This window comes from Amblyomma americanum, chromosome 5, assembly GCF_052857255.1.
Source record: "Amblyomma americanum isolate KBUSLIRL-KWMA chromosome 5, ASM5285725v1, whole genome shotgun sequence".
Classification (NCBI taxonomy): Eukaryota; Metazoa; Arthropoda; class Arachnida; order Ixodida; family Ixodidae; genus Amblyomma; species Amblyomma americanum.
In genome coordinates this window covers 137,423,856-137,443,797 of record NC_135501.1, presented here as the reverse complement: position 1 = coordinate 137,443,797, position 19,942 = coordinate 137,423,856, and the positions used below count along the sequence as shown (strand labels likewise).

The 19,942-nt window shown below is 47.7% G+C and overlaps 3 protein-coding genes across 4 annotated transcripts in view; 1 reads left to right on the top strand and 2 right to left on the bottom strand.

Moving 5' to 3' along the window:
• LOC144132758 (iris-like) overlaps positions 1–13,342 on the bottom strand; it is a 32,489-nt gene extending 19,147 nt beyond the window's left edge. Inside the window, exons 1-4 of the mRNA XM_077665398.1 lie at positions 12,991–13,342; positions 11,345–11,632; positions 10,129–10,323; positions 6,580–6,741 (exon numbers count right to left, since the gene is read on the bottom strand). Of these exons, the coding sequence (XP_077521524.1) occupies positions 6,580–6,741; positions 10,129–10,323; positions 11,345–11,632 (645 nt within the window). The 5' untranslated portion in view covers positions 12,991–13,342. The remainder of the gene's footprint in view (positions 1–6,579; positions 6,742–10,128; positions 10,324–11,344; positions 11,633–12,990) is intronic.
• The window catches only part of LOC144132753 (uncharacterized), a 344,373-nt gene that overhangs the window by 199,782 nt on the left and 124,649 nt on the right, over positions 1–19,942 (top strand). The gene's annotated exons all lie outside the window — the stretch shown is intronic.
• LOC144132754 (THAP domain-containing protein 11-like) lies at positions 1,030–4,343 on the bottom strand. Of its 2 annotated transcripts, XM_077665395.1 has the most exons (5): positions 4,049–4,343; positions 3,187–3,348; positions 2,700–2,973; positions 2,427–2,537; positions 1,030–2,128 (listed from the first exon to the last, which is right to left on the bottom strand). In XM_077665395.1, exons 1-5 carry the CDS (start codon positions 4,228–4,230, stop codon positions 1,220–1,222), a joined length of 1,638 nt encoding a protein of 545 aa, XP_077521521.1. In that variant the 5' UTR covers positions 4,231–4,343; the 3' UTR covers positions 1,030–1,219. The 2 variants fall into 2 exon arrangements, with proteins under 2 accessions (XP_077521521.1, XP_077521522.1); XM_077665396.1 differs by lacking the exon at positions 2,700–2,973 and having other exon boundaries at positions 2,108–2,128.

Sequence of the window (19,942 nt, the reverse complement as noted above, 5' to 3'; positions counted from 1 at the left end):
ACTCTTAATTCTTGACTGTTTGTTCTTTCTTTCGTAAAATAGGTAAATAAATTTCTTCAAAGTGCCAGTAAACCTGTTTGTGTTTTCGTTGTCCCAAATGTCAGCTTCTATTCTTCATGATATCTTATCCGGTCGTAACAGTAGTCATACTGCTTTAATTTGGTGTGGTAGGGTTAATAATGCGAGAGCATTACATGGTTATGTCGCGTCAGTAAAAAGTGCCCGCAAATTTTGTCCACACAATTATGTATTTCTGTTGAGATCAATGTGCACAAGTTTGATTGTGTTAGGTAATGCGTGAGTAGATTTTAAAATGGGAAAAGTGTGGTTCTTGAATTTAAATTAGGTAATTAATTTAATCGAAGTAATGAAAATAAATGCTGTGTTTGAAGCAGGTTTTGTGTGACGAATTCGATGAAAAATTATGTAAATGCGTGAGAAGGCTTACTTAGTATAAAAATCAAAGAATAAAATATAAAGAAACAAAAATTTAAAAATAACAAAAACAAATAAAACTACAAGATAAAATTTTAAATAAAAAGTAAAAAAGAACAGTGGACAGATAAAGAGGAAAGGCTTTCGCATTTCAGCTCTTAAGCAGACTGAAATGCTATCCTGTAAATTTTTTTTTGCAAAGAACTGCTTGTCTATTATAGCAATAAAATATATCATCAAGCCTTTGCTTGCTTTTTACAGACAGCATTGTTACAAATAAGGGCAACAATCAGAATCCTTCATTACGTTTCATTATTATAATTGAGCAGCATATACTTTTACATTGCACACTGGTCTATTTGATACTGGTCTGTGTTGTCTGAGTGATCTCCATTGCTGTAGTAGGTTACAGTTCACACTCAATAAACCAAGAATAAATGCTGTGTTCTCAAATGAGGTCAATGCATTGGCTTGTGTCCATTACTATCAATTTTGCATTCTTTAGCTTTTTACGACTGATTAAAAAAACATTCACATGCAGTACAATGACACATTACAGAACCATTACAGGACTTATCACTTCAAAATAAAAGCCAGACGGAAAACATTGTTGTGATTGCGGAACAAATTTATTGGTTAAAGTGCACATAATTGCGGCTGTCTAGTCACAGGTTGTCAAATGAAATTGCAGAGCTATTTTGTTTCTTTTGAAATGTCATCTCTTTTACAAATGTAATCCATGCACGGAAACCAATTTATGAATGCCACAGCAAACCAAGCAGGCCTACTTCTTAATTATCGGTGCTTGCATGTTCACAAGGGCAGCGCACACAGACACTACTTTGTTCATGTGTGGGACCAGGCTTAGCGGTATTCTGTTGCTTAGAACGTGATATATCTTCAACCTTTGGATTACTCGTTCTACATGGATGCGTACAGACGCAATCTTGTATGTCTGCTCCATGGCTTGTTCAGACAGCTGTCCAACCCCTGAATTAAAAGGAGGCATAAGTAGCACTGCGCCTTTCCCTTCTACAGTTGTCCGTATGCTTGGGAATCCTTTGTCACTTAAAACTAAGTCCCCTGGTTTGAGAAGCTGCAGGAAGCCAGAGTCCTGGGTTATGAAAGAGTCGGTGTGCCTTCCTCCATAAACCCTAGAAATAAAACTTATCATTCCATTAGGAATTATGCCTATCAAAAATTTCAACGTGTATCCTCCTTTGTAATGAGAATACAACATGTGTTGACAATCTGGATTTGATGGTGTTTCTGTGCGGACCTCGGTGCAATCTATTATTAGGGTGCAATTCGGATAGTTTTCTTTGAACGGGGCAGGCAAAGAAAGCTTAATTATTTCTCGGGAAGGCATGAAGACCCAATTTTTCAGGGCAATGCTTAGAATGTCAAGTGTCTTTCTAAACACAGTTGACGCTGTTGTGGCTGTGACACCAAAGATAGCTCCTAAGGCACTGTATGTGATCCCAAGCCGTAGCTTGGCAAGGAATAAGCATAACTTGTCTTCCCTTGACATGGCATTGCGCCTGTACTGTGGTGCTGGCAGCAAGTTCAGAAGGAGGCAAAAAACTTGCAGTGTCACACCGCACAAATCCTGCAGTGCCTCTTCCTTTTCCTTTAGGGATTCAAAGCCAAAAAATCCACAGTTTCGCTTCCAATTTTCATCTGTACTTGCAACCTAAAGGAGAGAATAAACATACAGGATGATGAAATGAAAAGGAGATACACTTAGGTAAAAGGAATAATACATTAAAGTGACATTTGTACTCTACGGTGTCTAAACAAATTCATTCTAAAAAACAAATTAACACAGGCATTAAAAATGATAAACAGGAATGTCATGCAGGAACAACCAATTAGAAAGGAACCTTGCCCAATAATGCAAGTAAATTGGATTGAAACAAGAGGTGCGGTGCTAACAGCAAGACAACACCACAATTCAACAAATTAGGTAACGAACAGCAGCATCGTCTAACCTTGTGACTCATTTCTGTGTGTGCGATTTGAGCAGATGCTTCAGTGCCATTTGTTGCTGAGAGAAGTAGAGCCAGCTTCCCTGAAGTAGCACATTCCTCTGTTTGGCATGACTGAAAAACATGAAACAAGGATATTTTGTGGTATTTAGACAAACTTAGTGTGCTGCCTAGGGCAGTTGAAAGGACACTATTAAAAGCAAATGCATGCTGCCCTAGTAGCGCGCTTTGTTTACACTGACTGCACAGGAGCCCCAAACTGAAAGATGTCCTTACAGCATCCCTCTTTCTTCCAGTGGAATGACTTTCTTGTCTTGCACTACACACAAGCACCAAAGAATGCGAGTCACTCATGTTAAGCAAAGAGGTAGCTGTGCTTGTTTCCAGAAATGCATTGCTGAAATCCATGGTGTTGAAGTCACGATGCACATCTTCCAGAAGGGAGGTTTCCGGGGCCTGCATTGTTGCTCCAACCGCTGTACTTTGTGATGGATGCTCACCTCCTACAAGCTGTCTCGAAGAGATTTCCTTCTTGAAACGTGCCTGCCACCTGCATTGCAGAATCAAAAGCTAAGGTTAATACCAATCGGGTAGGCTGCAAGAAAACCTGCCATGAAATGTAATCACTAAATACTTGCCCATGCATCTATTATTCATATTATGCTGACTCTGCAATTTCATAAACCAGGTTAAGTCAACAAAACATTGTTCAAAACATGAGTCTGTAATTTCTACTGGCAGCCTCACAATTTTTCTTTCATACCTTTGCGCCCTTTCCTGATCAGGCGCCTTTTTTCTGTAGACAGGTGGAAAAATGGTTGGGATGTAGGATGGATCTTGGCTGACGTCACTCTTGCTGTTGCCCACAAAATGTCGGCTGCAAATTCGTGTATGTTGTTTTGGCTGCCACAAAGTTCCATGCGGACTGCACAAGAAAGAACAATATTCCCTCTTATCCACTGCAAAGACAGGAACACACACTCATGCACTCACACACATACACGAACACAAAACGAAGGTAAATGCACGAACACGCACAGTAACACGAACGAGTGCACGCACTCTAACAGGAGCGCACATGAAAACACAGACACGAACGAACACATATGCACACAACAAAGACATGAACAAATAAAAGAAAATCGCACGAACTTCGAAGGTGGCAAATGAGAGAACCGCCGAGCTTCTAAGCACTGGACAAGTGATATTCACAAGTTAATATTCTACCGTAATAAAGAGGCACAACAAAGCGAACAAGCAAAACAATGTCAAAGTATATTGAAATTAAAAGCAGTTCGTTCCGACACGAGAAAGCTGCTTGCCCGACGCGTAACTTGCAGACCTTTGACAACGTCCGTAGTTCAGCTGAGTTTAACCAACAGCACAACAATCAAATTGCGAGTGTGAATTTAAACGGCGACACCTACGTCTAAAAGAACAAGCCGAATCAAAACGTTTAATGTTCTCACCATGCCACCGTAGCTTGGCTTTCACACACACACAGGCTGCGAGAAGGCAGCGAGCTCGAGATAACTTTCTGCAGTCGTCGCGCGTCGTGTTAAGGAACAAAAACTAGTAGCTAAAACGGTCAAAGCAAAAAGCGAGATAAGCCTGTAACGACTTACTTGACTCTCCTTACAGCGGTGATCCAGGATTGTCGCCTTTCTTTCTCGTACCATCTTCCAGGGAATCGATACAGTTTCACAGGCGGATCGCGTTCCCTGCTGTTGTCTGCACTGTTGTGGCAGCCCACGACACAGCAGTACTTCGGACCCCGCTTCTGTTTTCGTTGAGCCGTTTCTGCCATTGCGAAAATTCCGCTTCAACACCCTCGTCGAAGTAGCAAAGCACACTAGCCGTGCGGAGACTCCGCTGCGCACCGGCCGGACTGAATCACGTGCGCACGCGCGCGCCCACGCTTTCAAGCAGGCAGCACCCGCACGAGCGATTCCCAGTAGTTCCGCCTCCGCCCGCGCGGCGCTGTCGTCGCGCGGGGAAACTTGACCTTGGGTCCCCTATGGACCTCCTTCACCCCGCGACGTCACGAAGATGCGGTGGCGCTGATGTTAGCAGCGACTTTCGCATGGTAGGCAAAACAGGCTCCTCTTGCCCGTGCCTACCGCAGTTGCCGCAGCTACCGGCGGCTGCTTCAAGCCTGTGCACTGCAGAAGCAGCATGTATTGACCAGCTGCGTCACTGCTGGATCCGCGTAGTAGCATAAAAAATATTAAATTAGCCTCGATAGGTTTCTCGCGCATAAATGCCGCATTCGGAAACTGGCTAACAGGCATTGGGCCACGGTAGTAAAGCGCGAAGTCTGGGATTCGATAGGCACTGCCACTCAATGCACTTAATAGCATGCAAATTACTGCGTTCATTCACCTGAACTTCAGGATAGTAGGCTGATAATTGCTCAAGGAAAAAAAAAAGACATGTAGCTGCACACGTACTTATCACCTTGAGCCGGAGTGCACGGGGCGCCGACAGGTTCACTCGCCCCCAAGGAATGCGTTTTTTTTTTAAATAGCACACCATGTTTTAATGGCGCGTTTTATGACATTTAATATTTACTTGAAACTGTTTCTTGATATGACGACGTAATTATTTCATTCGAGTAGAAAGAAGTCTGGGAAGTTGTGTCAATCTTGCGCGGTCGCGTTGGTGTGCTTAGAATAGCTTACCTTAAGTGTGCTAAACGCCATATGCTTTTTCATTGCATTATGCATGTGTCATGTTTCATGAGGTAGTACATGATCGCGAAGATTGTTTGGAAAGAAGCAGCCGCAGGCGTGGTACTAACAGACACGTAGCGAGATTGAGAGGGGACGCGGCAATGAAAAGTGTTTTCGTTATTAATGCATGCGATATGTAACTAAACTTGGTGCAAATATGAAATTCCTACGCTAGTTTCAGTAATTCCTTTTATTTATAGCTATACCTGGTGCAGTTCTGGGTAATTATAATTAACACCGTCGTCAAGTCCCCCCAAGGTCTCAAATAATTGAGTAGTTAGTGCGCAGTTTTTTTATGCCAGCATGTGCATAAAGCCCTGCTCTGTACGATGACGCGATTAGTTATTTTTTCTATATGATCAGTACTTATGCATGCATAGTTACATGAAAACGTTTCTTACAATAAATAACTAACACAGTACTGCACGTGCAGGGAAAAAAATCGAGAGATTTATTACGCTCCTCAACGTCTCAGGAATAGTTCGCGACAAATGGAATCATTTGATTTTCATGCGAATTACGAAGGTGAGTGATCCAGTCGCAGAAAATGTGAGAGGTCAGAAAACGAACCTTAAAGTTTATTCCCTCGATTATGGCATCTTCGATTTCGCTTTGGTCAAAGAAATGCGGTACTGAAATCAAAGAAATTACCTCACAATTTTTGACGACCACACTTCTAAAAAGCGTAATTTATAAATTTGTACTCAATATTTTTGCTATAATTTTTCGTCACGAAACTAGACTTCAGGGCTAGGAAAGGAAATAATTCTAGAAATCAAAAATTTTCACCAAATCGACCAGCTTAACAAGAGGACAAGTCGGCCTGGCTGGTGCGTGGTCATGCGGCTAAAAACAGCGCTAAGCGAGACAGGAGATCAGGGACACGACGCTGTCCCCACTTTTCGCACAGCGCGACACGTACGTATATCAGCAGACGATGAGCGCATGTCTGCTCCGACGAAACAAGGCCAGCACTTCCCCTCACTATTGTCCCGAAGTAAAATCATTCCGGCTAGTGCAGAGTGTCAAAACTTGTTTTATTCAATGCCTTGCGCATAAATAAACGGCAGGAACGCTTTCTACATGTTTACTACTAACCATATATACAATACAGTGGCAAACTATTTCTCTTTATAAGCTGCACGTGGCCAACGCGAGCTCGTGTACTTCAACAAATTACTAAGTTGGAAGCATCGACCATTGCTATGATTCGCAGAAACTGGAAACGCGCCTACAAGGCTTGAAAACCCGCGCTCAACACCTATCCGCGACGCCACTCCCCGACCTTTTGCCTACCACGAGCTCGCTAGCGACTGCAGCGCCACCTCGTTTGTTTACAAACATGCAGGAGGTCTATAGTAGGAGCGTGCCGAAACAGGAGTGACGAGCATGCAGAAGCAGAGGCGAAGCAGGGGCGTACTCACGGGGAAGGCCCCCTCCCAGGCCGCCTTGACGTAGAGCGAGTCGTAGAAGACCACGCGCGAGTCGGGGTCGGTGACGCCGCTCACCAGCAGCTGCGGGATGGCGCCGCTGGTGTCCTTCTCCACCGTCGAGTTGACGTGCTCGCGGACGCTGTCCGGCTCGTCCTGCACGCACGCACACACAGCTCTGCCTCGGTCCGAACGTCGTCGTCAGCAGCAGCGTGGTCACGAGAAAGCGCTGCTGCCCGATCTCAAGGCGCCTTAATGCTGTTCAAGCAGTTTGCGTATCTCTGTAGGCTACCATCAACTGAGCCCCGGTTACACCAAGTGCACGACAAAAGTCTCTCTACCGTATCCCTCCAATTAACCCTGTACCGTGGAACTTGCGACCTGCTCATCCCCCGCAAACTTTGACAGGCTGGTCTTCTCTTTCAATCCAGTCCGTTACGCTAAAGACACATCCGTTACCTTTCCTTCGCATCAGATGCTTTGGCCAGTTTCTGCTTCTAGGTTTCAGCTAGGGCATCATTAGCTCGTGTCTGTTCCCTAGCTCATGCCAGCTCCTCCATCAACGTTAGATATGTGCCCCTATAAATTTCCTTTTCATGTTACTTACCCAGTCGAAAAAAAAGGAGAGAATCTTTTACAAAATACGACAAAATGTCATGTCGTCCAGTCTTAACGACAACTATTTTTGTAGAACATATAGTGTGGTATTTTTTTGTAGTAGCTCTGTCGCTACAAGGGACAGGACAATATTACTGAAAATTATGTTGTTACTAGAAAAATATCTGTTGTTGCTACAAATCTACGGTAAAAATGCTGCAAAAAAACGTTGTGTTTTTTTTTTTTGACAGCGTAGCATCGTCCCTCCCTGTGTGTGTAGCTGGTTTGGTTTCAATTGGTTCAGCTGCTTTGCTTCGAAGGCACTGTCCTGAGAATAAGAGAGAGAAGCGTTGAAATTTGCGAAACAAATTCGAAACAATAGCACGCGTCATTATCGTCGCCATCACCCGCCCGCTGCAGAACAGTTGCTTTTCACTCCGCTCTCTCTCTCTCGATTATTTACAAATGCCCCGGACCCAGCAAATTTTTTCACCTCGTAACACTCTGCTGCCCTCAGTTGCGTTTCCTATTCTACGGCTCTGCTGTCGTCACAAAGCGTTGCTTAATGGTTTGTGCTGGATTACATGCCCTGCTCATGTCTACTTACCGTAACTCTGAGTAGATTTGGTTTGGTTTATGGGGGTTAAACGTCCCAAAGCAACTCAGGCTATGAGAGACGCCGTAGAGAAGGGCTCCGGAAATTTAGACCACTGGGGTTCTTTAACGTGCACTGACATCGCACAGTACACGGGCCTCTGAATTTCGCCTCCATCGAAATTCGACCGCCGCGACCGGGATCGAACCCGCGTCTTTCGTGTCAGCAGCCGAGTGCCATAACCACTGAGCCACTGCGACGGCACTAACTCTAAGTTGGATATTATCAACTCGCTGTTGTGCTTCGCAGTGCTTTTCTTGGCTCCTAACGCTGTCTGCCTTATAATGGAAACGGACGCGAATTAACACGAAAGACCTGGATTAAAATTTAAAAATAAATGGCGTACCACACCGCCCTACGTGTTATTAGATGGGGTGCATGTGTAAAAAGCCGCGATCATCTTGCTTGCCAAACATTCATGCGTCTCGGACGTCTATCCGATGTCTCCGAACATGATATTCAAATGCCCATCGGCATGTTGTTTAAAGGTGTGGCTAGTTATTCGCCATGTTCAACAGCTGTGTCAGGGTCCGTTTAACTCTATGCAGCGAGGTTTGTCAGTTTTTGTTCGTAAGCACTATATCCTTCACGGAGTGAAATGTGACCAAGCATCTTGCAGCGTGGCTGTTCTTGAGGGTGCAGAACTAAAATAACTGTTCCCGCGACTGCGATTCGAACCCTCGGCTGCACGAACAGATCAGCTTCGCCGGCCACTGCGCGAGAGCACTGTGCTCTCACCGCAGCCGAATGCGCATGGTGTTAAACTGCAACCCACTCGCCCACTGAGCATTGCACGTCGTCGTCTTCGTCAACTTCCATCGGTGGCGCGAACAGATCAGATCAGCTTAACCTCGATCAGAGCTTAACCTGAGTTCAATACCGTCGCCGGGCGTGCCGAAGACCCAGCAAAGGGGAACCATGAGCCAATCAGGCTACTCGTGTCTACTCGGTGAAAACCCTACCACATTTTTTCCTTGCTTTGTGTGTGTGTTTCTTTTTTCTCCATGGCTGCGTTTCTATGAGCGGCGCTTGTCGGCGGAGACGTTTGAACCACGAAGCGCTGTGTTCGGTGCCTCCCATTCGCGTGTTTCCGGCCGCGCTATCTGATCCTCTTCCTCGCCGCACATCGTGAGTGCGCGTCGGTCGCGCCGAGGCACCGCAAAGTTTGCCAGCTTCCCGTGGGAAGAACGGACGTGTGTCTCCGGCGAAAGCTCGGCTGACAGCGGCCACGGCGCCACCTCGGAATTCTCGGGTATAAGGTTCGTTTCGCGACAAAGCTGCTTGTCGGTGACGCATGGAGCGGCTTCCATTGAACCGTTGGTGTCATCGTGTGTGTAGCGTGACGGGGTGCTATCAACGGGTTCACGCAGTTATGAGCATTGGTTTTTGGTTATCGCGGCGGCAGAGAGTGCACGTACGTAAAATATACTATATTGGTGGCTTGCATGTGACGTCACGGGAGCCATGATGTTGGGCCGTGTATGGCTTCTCCAGTGAACATGTCGATAAGTGTAGGAGGCGATAAGACGATAAGCGCGCTAACTATCGCCGCGGTCGTGTCACCACCGAGATGGCGGGCTGCATGACGTCACTGCAAGCCACCTCGGTTTCGGAAAAAGACCTTCAGACGATGACGAATGAGTCCGTGCTGCCTATCTGAAGTGAACAGCGTGGCCTGAGACACACACACGCAGAGGTCGAACAATGAGAACTCACACAGCGCTATGTTCGTTCTCTTTCTTCGACCTCTGTGTGTGTGTGTCTCAGGCTGCGCTGTTCACTTCATGATGCTTCGTAACCCACTATAGCCCCCCCAAACGTCCTATTGTTGTCTTTCTCGTGACCGAGAGTACAGTAGTCAGCGAGAAATTCTATGCGGCCTATAGAGAGAAAAGAGTAAATGGGAGTAAGCCGTCCTCTGGTGGAATGCTCTAGAGCTTACTCCCCGTTTGCTCACATATATTGGCGTATTCCTGTTCAGAGTGTAGTGCAAGAGGTGTAACAGACGGCGTTAACGGCGGAGATCGGCGTTACCATGTGCGTTTTAGGGCAACGTTCGCTCGTTTTTTTTTTTTTTCATCCTTGGTGCGTTCTATCAACCGCCTTCTAGCCTTCCTGTACGCAGATGAAGTGAAAGCACGGTAGTTTGCTTCGTGGATTGATTGATTTATTGATCTTTGACAAGGCAATTACGTACCTTAAAGCGCGAAAATGTGTTAGTACAAGTCTCAACGTATTGTGCTGTATACCTTTCCTTTCGCTGTGTATCTATAGCCGCCGTGTATACATGCCTTCATGTCGACGCGGTGCATCTGGGCCTGGTGCTTGTGCTCGAGCAGGGCCTCGAAGTGCGCCGCCAGCGGGAAGCTGCGCTCCACGAACGCGTGGCACGACATCTCGTGGCGGACGTCGGCGCCAGCCGCCGTGTGGCGCAGCAGCTCCAGCAGCACGTGCAAGGCGCCCGCCATGTCGAAGCGCTTGTTCACCTGCGCCCAGCATGTGAAGGGGGGCAGGAACACGCTCAAGGATGTGTGTGTTGAACACTCGTCTGTCTCTCGTGGCTTATACGCAAGCTGGGGGCGTAATGAGGTCATGGACGCGGCACGATGAGGGGAGCGATGAAAGGGGGAGTTAAAGGAAGTGGAGGGCTCCGGGTTAACTTGGAGGAGCCAGGATTAACTTGTTCTCTAACGTCCACTCACATCGCGTAGCATACGGGCATCCTTGCATATCGCCTCCATATGCGGCCGCCGCTGCGGGTCCGCTTTCCTGCCCTCGTGTTCCCCGTGGAGCGTGTTCGCCAGAACATGGAGGACATTCTCTATATCTACCTGCAGGGAGGCAGCATATTCCCGGTGGATTCGAACTTTATAGCAGGGTACAGCTAGAGACAGAAGCGGCAGATGTCCCCTAAAGGAGGTCCTCCAACTAAGGGCGTCAGCAGCGTTTTTTGCACGGGGGGAATCCTCTAATACCTGTGTTACACGGGCGTTTTCAACGACAGTTCAGTTAACCGCCAGTTGAAGATTTCAACTGCCGTTGAACTCAACTGGAATCGCCAGCTGTTACACGAGCACTTCGCGTTCAGTTCAGTTAGCACTCTAACCACATGACCTCGCGTCTAGAGCGAAGTGTAAATAAGAAAAAAAGCACTGTGTGCATTTTTTCTTGTTGTAAATGATCGTAGTGTATATATTCTTTACTATAGTGACAATTGTTTTTGTCTATTTTTTGCTTTGCGGTAGAAATTTGCAGTTGCGAAGCACACTGAGCCAAGACAATCCAGTAAGAGGGCAAGTTTTTCGGTCCGTAGGCCGCCATCTTGTCAGTTGGCCGTTCAACTGGGATCCCCGATCTCAGTCGAACTGAAGTGCCGTGTAACACCGCTAACTGCCGTTCAGTTCAACTGAGAGTCAACTGAACTGCCGTTGAAAACGCCCGTGTAACACGGGTATTAGGGACACCTGGCGCTCCCCACTGTCCATGCAGTGTCCGTGTGTTGCTCGCCTTGAACGCCTTGGCCATCTGGTGCTCGGTGTTGCCCTGTGCCCCGGCGTAGGCCGCGCACATGGCCCTGAACACGGTGAAGGGGCCGATGCACACCGTGCAGCGCGCGTCCAGCGCCGCCACGTGCTTGAAGAGCTTGATGGAGAAGCGGTTCGCGTACGCCACCACGCGGTCCAGCTCCGTCACCGGCGCCGCGGACGCCGACGTGGGGCCGCTGCCGCCCACCAGCGACTGCTGCCGGGAGCGCTGCTGGGCTGCCGCGCCGCCCTCCGGGCCGTCGGCGCTCATCTGCGGTGCAGGTTGCACGGCCGATAGGGGCTACACGAGTCTGTCTGGTTTTCACGTTCGCTCTCATGATGTACATGACTGCGTGCTCATGTCATCTAAATGTGTGTGCCTGCATGCAGCGGGCGCTCTTGGGTTGCGCGGGAGAAAGTGGGAACGGGGAGGGACAGCTGTGGCTGCCACTCCTTCTTCGCCTTAGTGCAGAACTATATAGATGTCCGTTCTGCAGCGCCAGCTGTATTAGCGTAGTTATATACTCTGGTTTCGCGCCGTCGTCCTCATCGCCCCACCCGCATTCTCCATTCTGCAGCGAAAAGGTACACAACTGTCGTGCGTAGTGTGAAAGGAACAAAGTATTTGCACAAAAATCCGGATATTTCTGGCTATTTCTTCTCTAAAGATGATAATGGCTTATGGATACACTCGCCAATGTGAGAACTAGCTTGAAAACAATAAGAAAAACTGTCTGTCACGCGTAATTATCGACCAGCCAATATTGGACAGCTCAAGCTTTGCTCTCCCTTGTATGTACAAAGCTGCCAAGGCCCTGGAGTCACGGCCACTTTACCCTATAGTCTCCACCCTACGGCGAAGGCCAACTTGGGTAGTCAGATTGGACCCGGTGGCGTTCATGCACACAAGATCGTGATTCAGAGCACACCTCCCCTCAACCTCGAATTCCCCAAACAAGTAATAGGCTTCTGGACCTGTTTGAGAGTTGTTCAGTGGCAGTGGTAATCACACGCGGCGGCATCGTTTCGTTAATCATTTCGGGAACCAGCCAGCACCGATCGCTTGTGTACCGTGGGAGCAACCGGCTGTAACTTTTTTATATATACATTTCGTCTCTGTCGCAATGCGGCCGCCGCAACCTGAAACCTCAGGCGTGACGTCATACTCGGCAACGGGTGGGTTGCACTGCTGCCAGAGCGATCGCCATGTTGGTCAACCATGACGACGATAAATACCTGCCCGCTTATTGGAATGCGTTCACTTCCATCTGGTGTGATGTGCGCCGTTGAAAATATATCCGTGGTCAAGCATCATGGCGCCCTCCCGTCACATACTAGCTACCATGGCGGGTGCCAATACTGTTTTCTGCACTGACCTCATCAGCGACTCGCCGCTTCACAGACCTTCTATGGGAGGCGAAATCCTCCAGGACGCACGCACGAGAAGCGATTTCGGCTAATAGCTGTCATGTTTGCTAAGAGACCACCTGCTATGACTAGTACACATCACAGCACGCGAGTCCGACTTTCACCTCGATAAGGGTGGTCTCGAGCCAGCGGCTAATCATAGAGCTATCAGCTTCGGTTCCCGATGACGCGTCCTGGAGACTTTTGTCCCCAGTAGTATACCTTAGTGTCTTCGCCGCAGTCGTGAGGTCTTCTGGCTTGTCCTCCCTGTCCAGTCTCCGCGGCGCCTCTTGGCTGACGCTGTCACAGGCCCAGCTTCCTCTGGGGCGACCTTGCTGACCGTGTGGGAGTGAGGAAGCGGCCAGTTCTCTCCCGTCTGCTATCTTGGTGCACCACTCCCGGGAGACCCCTGCAAAATACTTCTTCTTCCTCTTCGTCTGCGCGCGACGCGCTGTGATTCGGAGGAATCCGCTGCTGAAGGAATTGTTAGCTTCGCGCTGATTGTGGTGCAGGGTATGGGTGAAACTTTATTAGAAAAAAAAAATTGCGTTGATTGCGCAATTGGTAATGCGGAGAATCAGCGCTAGCCGGCATTTGATACTGATTACACATACAGAGATGCAGCCGACACGGGTTGGGGTTGAGAGTATGGCAAGCGAGAGAGGGAGAGGATTTATTGACTCGAAAGGCACAGAGGTTAGCCTGAAAAACAAATATCTGGCAGCTGCTACTCTGCACTGGGGAACGGGAAGCGGAGAAAAAAAGAGGGCCACGATGGGGGATGGCAAGCGAGAGGTAATCATCATTTCCCTGCAGGTCGATCCCTCTACGCCTGCACCATTTCGCTTCGATGCGCGGTCGCGTCGGACGCACTGTCGCTCCCAAGGTGCGCGGCCACGTCCCTCGTGTTCCCTGTAAGTTTGAAACAGTCTGTGCATGTTACTTGTACTGGCCGGTGCAGAACGGAACGCTTAGTAAACAGTCTTGAATTCATTCCGCTTTCAGCAGGCTGCCTAATAGTTTGTCGCTATTCTTGGCGAACGGTGTCTGACAGATGAACCGCAAACGGCTAAGCGACGGGCAAAAACTACAGGTGGCACCGTGAAACCCCGAGAACACGAGCCACTAACCATGCAGATAAAAACAGTGGGGCGGTAGTGCTGCCTGTATTCGTTTTTTCATATGCAATGCCAGTGCAGTGATGAAGCTTGCGAAGGCGTGTATACATTTGCGTAACTATGGGCGGCAGGAGCAGAACGTTACGCAATGATTTTGCGGCAGTAAAAAGCGCATAAGGGTGGATCGTGCGTGTGTATGACACCACGCGGCGCAACCAAGCCACGACCATTCATAGCCTTCCATAAGGCGAAACGCGCCGATCCAGACGCGCTTTGCTGCACTCTCGTGTAGTTGTGAATCTCGTATACCCGTTCATTCTCTCTCAGGTGCCCGGTGCGACCCTTAGTTGCTGGTCAACGCTGGGCCGTTTCAAGTTAGCTTGTCCATGACTGTACCTGTCTACAACACCTTGTCTTTTAGCCTGTGCAAAGTGTTTAGGCTGGTTTGGTTTTGTGAGGTTTAACGTCCCAAAACGATTTTGGCTATGGGGAAGCCGCAGTGAAGGGTTTTGAATAATTTCGACCACCTGGCGTTCTTTAACATGCACTCACATCGCACAGTATACACGGGCCTCTAGAATATCGCCTCCATCGAAATTCGACCGCCGCGGCCGGGATCGAACCCGCGTCTTTCGGATCAGCAGCCGAGCGCCATAACCACTGAGCCACCACGACGGCACAGCAAGGGAATGGCCACAATGAGAAATTACACAGCCCCCAACTTCATAATAATTAGGCCCATATTTTTTCGTGTCACAACGAACTTAAGTTGTTGACTTGTGGTTTATGGAGTTTAACGTCCCAAAGGTATACATTCTCAGGCTATGAGGGGCGCCGTTGTGGAGTGCTCCGGATATTTCTACCACCTGTAAGTTTCTTTAACCTGCACTGGAATCACACAGCACACGGGCGCATTACTTTTCACCTCCACTGGAACAAAACAAAGTATTCAGGGTTAGGTGTGAGCAGTTCTTGCCATTCATTCAGCCAGTGTCGCGCTTTCATCTTGTTTATGAATTTCGGGTACCCTCAAAACCAACCATGGAGTAAGTACATGTACTCTCAATCTCAACTCAGCCCTTGCAGTTAATTTTCGCTCCCTGCGGAATGCCAGCCGCTCTGTTTCCCCGGGAGATTGATGGTCAGGCGACGGCCGCGAAAACGCTGGCACCATACTCGGACGTGTACGCTAAGAAAAATTGCGCGCGAAAATTAATAGCGCTGACTGAGAACATTTAGCGCTGCATCACTCGTGCCAGTTTGTCGCCATGCGAACTGTGAGGAGCGCGGTTTTGTCGTTTTTTTTTTCTTTTCCTTTCTGAACGCAGGAAATAGTGGCGCTGTACTTTTTTAAAACTTTTTCAAGGCTTTGCATTTTCTTCGACCGTAGTGGTATCCCCTTACTTTGTTAGTTCGTAAAGCACCTTTCAGAGCTCGCAGGTGTCCTCACAGGTGTCCTAAATAATAAAAAAAATGCAAAATGCGACCAGACCGTGCGGAAACGCGCAGCCGAGTACCTCTCTCGTTCACAAAGCATAGACCTTTCGGGTTTGGCTTTGGTAGTGCGTCCATATTTCCCCTGGGCTGTGGCAGCAGCGTTCTGATTGGCAGGTTCTATGCGGGCATCTACTGCGCATGCGTAGCACAGTCCAACACGCACGCGCGCTCAGTCAAGCTGTTAGCAGTGAGGTTAATACCTCCGGTCCCCTTCATGAGAGAAATAATGAAGGAATGAGTGCGATGTACAGAGAGGTGTAATAATAATAATAATAATTGGTTTTTGGGGAAATGAAATGGCGCAGTATCTGTCTCGTATATCGTTGGACACCTGAACCGCGCCGTAAGGGAAGGGATAAAGGATGGAAGTGAAAGAAGAAAGAGGTGCCATATAGTGGAGGGTTCCGGCATAATTTCGACCACCTGGGGATCTTTAACGTGCACTGACATCGCACAGCACACGGGCGACTTTTGCGTTTCGCCTCCATCAAAACGCGGCCGCAGGGGTCGGGATCGAACCCGGGTACCCCAGATCAGTAGCCGAGCGCCTTAATAACCACAGAGCCACCACGGCGCGAGTGCAGTTTCGCGATTTATGGGGCTCAGCAGCTGTGACGGCTGCCACTGCCACCTACACGTCGCAGATGTAACTCGAAACTGCGGAGACTGCCGCAGTGTCTGCGCGTTGAGCCTTCCGCGCGTGTCTTAAGTACGCCCCTGAGCGAAGCCTCGAAGAAAATTACAAACCAAGCCGAGCGCGACGGCGGCAGAACTTAATAAAGCGGATTACGCGACCACGTGCTGACGTAGCGTGAATGCGTATACAGGATGAATGATTAACCGAGGCCGGCGCACTCGGCTGGAAGCCTATTTAAGGAGGGGAAATCGCTTAAGCTCGCTGCTGAGTGTGTCGACGTTTCTGAGGCGCCCCAATTTTTCTCCCCTTTGTACGTGCGCTGTCGCTGCCTTGCCGAGTTTTGTTTTTGTTATTACTTTGTTCGTTCGCATTTTTTTTAGCCATCTGACCAATGGGAGCTCTTTTTACAATCCGTATTTCTGCTTCCGTCGACCCATAGGAAGGAAAGGAAAGCGGTACCGTTTGTCAATTCCGTGGTTATAGCGCCATTACGTTGTTGCTTTATAATTGAATAACGCACAGAAAGACGACACAAAAAGACAAGGTAAAAGACAAGAATAACGCGCTTACCCCGTTATGACACTGTATAAAACTGGTCACTTTGTGCTTGTTGTTTACGTCTTCTCGCAAACTACGTTGTCTGATGTTATCATTTCTTTTTTTTTGTGCGTTCAGTACAATACGTGTCTCCAAATAGTACTTTATTTTAGTTCACTGGTATTTTTACTTCATGGTTCTAAAAATTGGGCAGTGTCGCTTATTTCATTTTGTTGTGTTTAGTTATTTCATGTTATGCGCTCAGCCTGGCATCGTGCAGGATGTGGAGGTCCTCGGAAAGGTGCGCTGTAGCGACCAGAGAATGGTAATTAAGGCCTCGAATTAGCTTAGACTTGAAGAGGGAACGGAAGAAATGAGTGAGGCGGAAGCCCATTAACGAGCTAGCGGTAAGAGGGGACGTGTAGGCATTAAGGATGTCGCTGCGGAACAGATATTCGACTTTACCTGAGAAAGACGATCTTAATATGTTGACGCAGTGAACGATAATCTCACAGCTATCATTACAGAGTGTGCAGCATAGAAGTAGACGGTAGGACGGTTCGACAGGATATATCGGCAATAATTGCAGCGCAAAGATGACTGTCTTCAGAGTTTGGGCTGCAAGTGTTTGCAGTTTGCATTTAAAGCGTACAAAATCGGGAATCGGCGACTGCGTTTGATTTAGAGGTGAGAACCATGCTTGGCGACGAGCTTCTCGCGTTCCTTGTGCAAGTCTGGGCAACGCCAAACTGGCTGGTTCGGATCAGAACAGCACACACAGCCGCAGTACGGCCATGTACTTCGTGACGTCTACATAACGAGCAACTTCTTGCATTGACCAGAGCCGGGGCAAACGGCATCTGGGAAGATATTGGCAAATAGGCTAAGATAAGTAGCCTCTACAAAGCAGTGTAAAGCGTGGCTAGACCACCCGTGCCGTGCCTTCATGTATCAATATAGACCCCTACTTTTCTCTTCCTTAACAACCCAAATCCCCAGCAAATGGCCTCCAGCCTCCCTTCATAAATAAACAGCTCATTCATTCATTCATTCATTCATTCATTCATTCATTCATTCATTCATTCATTCATTCATTCATTCATTCATTCATTCATTCAGAGGTGGTGGGAGCTTCTACGCAACTCACACCATGCATGTGAGAAGACAGCAGCTGCGTTTGTAGTTTCCTGGACCAATTAGAGAATGCGCCCGGTTTAAGCCACGCGCATTCATCCATGCTTACCTGACGGACACTGCCAGAATACGGGCCCGGCTGTTCAGTGTTAATCCAGATTCCTCCACTGCGTGTCTATAGGTATAGCCTGGTATACAGCTGCGGAGGTAAAAACAAAAAAAAAACGTACGAACTCTCATTGATTTCGGCTTCTTCGTGTTATAAAGTGGCGCTCGGCTTTTATCTGCCTACACTTTGTAAATGGCGAAGTGACACGTTTCTGCGACGCGCGCGCCTCCTTTGACGAGCTCTGAAGCTCGACCGCCCACGCCACGTCTGCGACGTTAGGCAACGGTCTGTGTGTGCATGTGTGCGTACACGTATACGTCGAGCTTTGGCGCGCAGACTGAGGCCTTGCGCAAGGTGCCGCCAAGGATGTACGGAATCGGGCGAAACTGCAGAAGTCTTCGGCAGCATGTGTAGTTCGCCTTCCGCTTCACTTCACTGGACTTACAGCGGCTTACTATCGAAACAAAAGTTTCGACGCTGAGGAAAAACCGAACTTGGTCTGATCAATTAGTTACCGCGTTGTAGGCGCAAATGCGCTACTCCCACTGAACAAGGAGCTTTTCTACACAATACCGAAGAAATCAAATCCAGGTATCGCCGGCTTCAGCGGCTTTCATATACAGGTGTCTCACCTAGACTGCACATTTTTTTTAAATAGGCCTTTTAAATTTGAAGGGCTCTCTTAATTTCGGGCATAGCTTTGTCAGCGGCGTTGTGCATGAGGACAGACTAAGTCGTGCTGATTAGCAAGCTGGCTAACTAATACTGGATAGTCAACCTTTTAACATTACTGCTAGGCCTCTTAATTTTCGACAGGCATGTAGCCCACCATAAGTAATATCCATAAGAGTTTTTAGAATTAAAACTAGGTTACATTTCACGCTGTGGCCCAACAGATTTTGGCTGTTAAGATGGGTCACGAGCGCTCGAGAGGCTTCTGGATAGAGCTTGCATTTTGGCGCGATGTAGCCAGAATTTGTTGGGTCGCAGTGCCGAAGGTAACCGCGTTTTGGAAATTCTAAAAACTCTTATGGATATTAGTTATGGTGGGCTACATGCCTGTCGATTATTAAGGGACCTAACAGTAATAACTAAAAAATTAACTATTCACTATTAGTTAACCTGCCTGCTAGATAGCAAGTTTTAGCTCTACTCTGATGTATATATACTACACCGCTGACAACACTATGCAGAAAAAAAAAGATTTTTTTAGCTCAAATGGCCTATTTTTAAATATTGTGGAAATTCCTAGGTGAAACACCCTGTATAACCAGCGATCAGCTAGTCTCTCCATTGTTTTCTCTACGTCATCATCGACGTCACGAGTTTGAGTCGGATGGCGGAAAGAAAATATCTGCGGCCGAATGAAAGTTAGAACTACAAGCATCCACACAACACAGTTTTACTCAGACCAAAAATTTCATTGAGACGTCCTCAGTGTCCCTTTAACCCGACAATGGCCATGAAACGAGAACACGGGTAAAAAAGTAGCGAATTTGCACTATTGTGTCATCATTGGTTCCTATACATCGCGAAAATGTGAAACGCCGGTAGATTTATCGCCGGCGTTTCATATTTTCGCGATGTATAGGAACCAATGATGACACAATAGTGCAAATTCGCTACTTTTTTACCCGTGTTTTCGTTTCATGGTCATTGTCGGATTAAAAAGACACTGAGGACGCCTTAATGAAATTTTCATGCGAAACGCCGGTAGATTTATTGACCTGCCGCGATGGCTCAGTGGTTAAGGCGCTCAACTACTGAGCCGGAGTACCCGAGTTCGAACCCAACCACGGCGGCCGCGTTTCAATGGAGGCGAAACGCAAAAGGCGTCCGTGTGGTGTGCGATGTCAGTGCTCGTTAAAGATCCCCAGGTGGTCGAAATTATTCCGGAGCCCTACACTACAGCACCTTTTTCTTCCTTTTTCTTTCAATCCCTTCCTTTACGGCGCGGTTCAGGTGTCCAACGATATATATGAGGGAAGTTACTGCGTCATTTGCTTTCTTCAAAAAAAAAAACAGTTTTCAATTTTCAAACTATGACTACTGTGTTCATTTATTTATTTACCCTAAAGGCCCAGCACTGGTCATTACATGGGTTGGGGATGGTGTGATTTTCGAAGAAATGAACACGGTAAC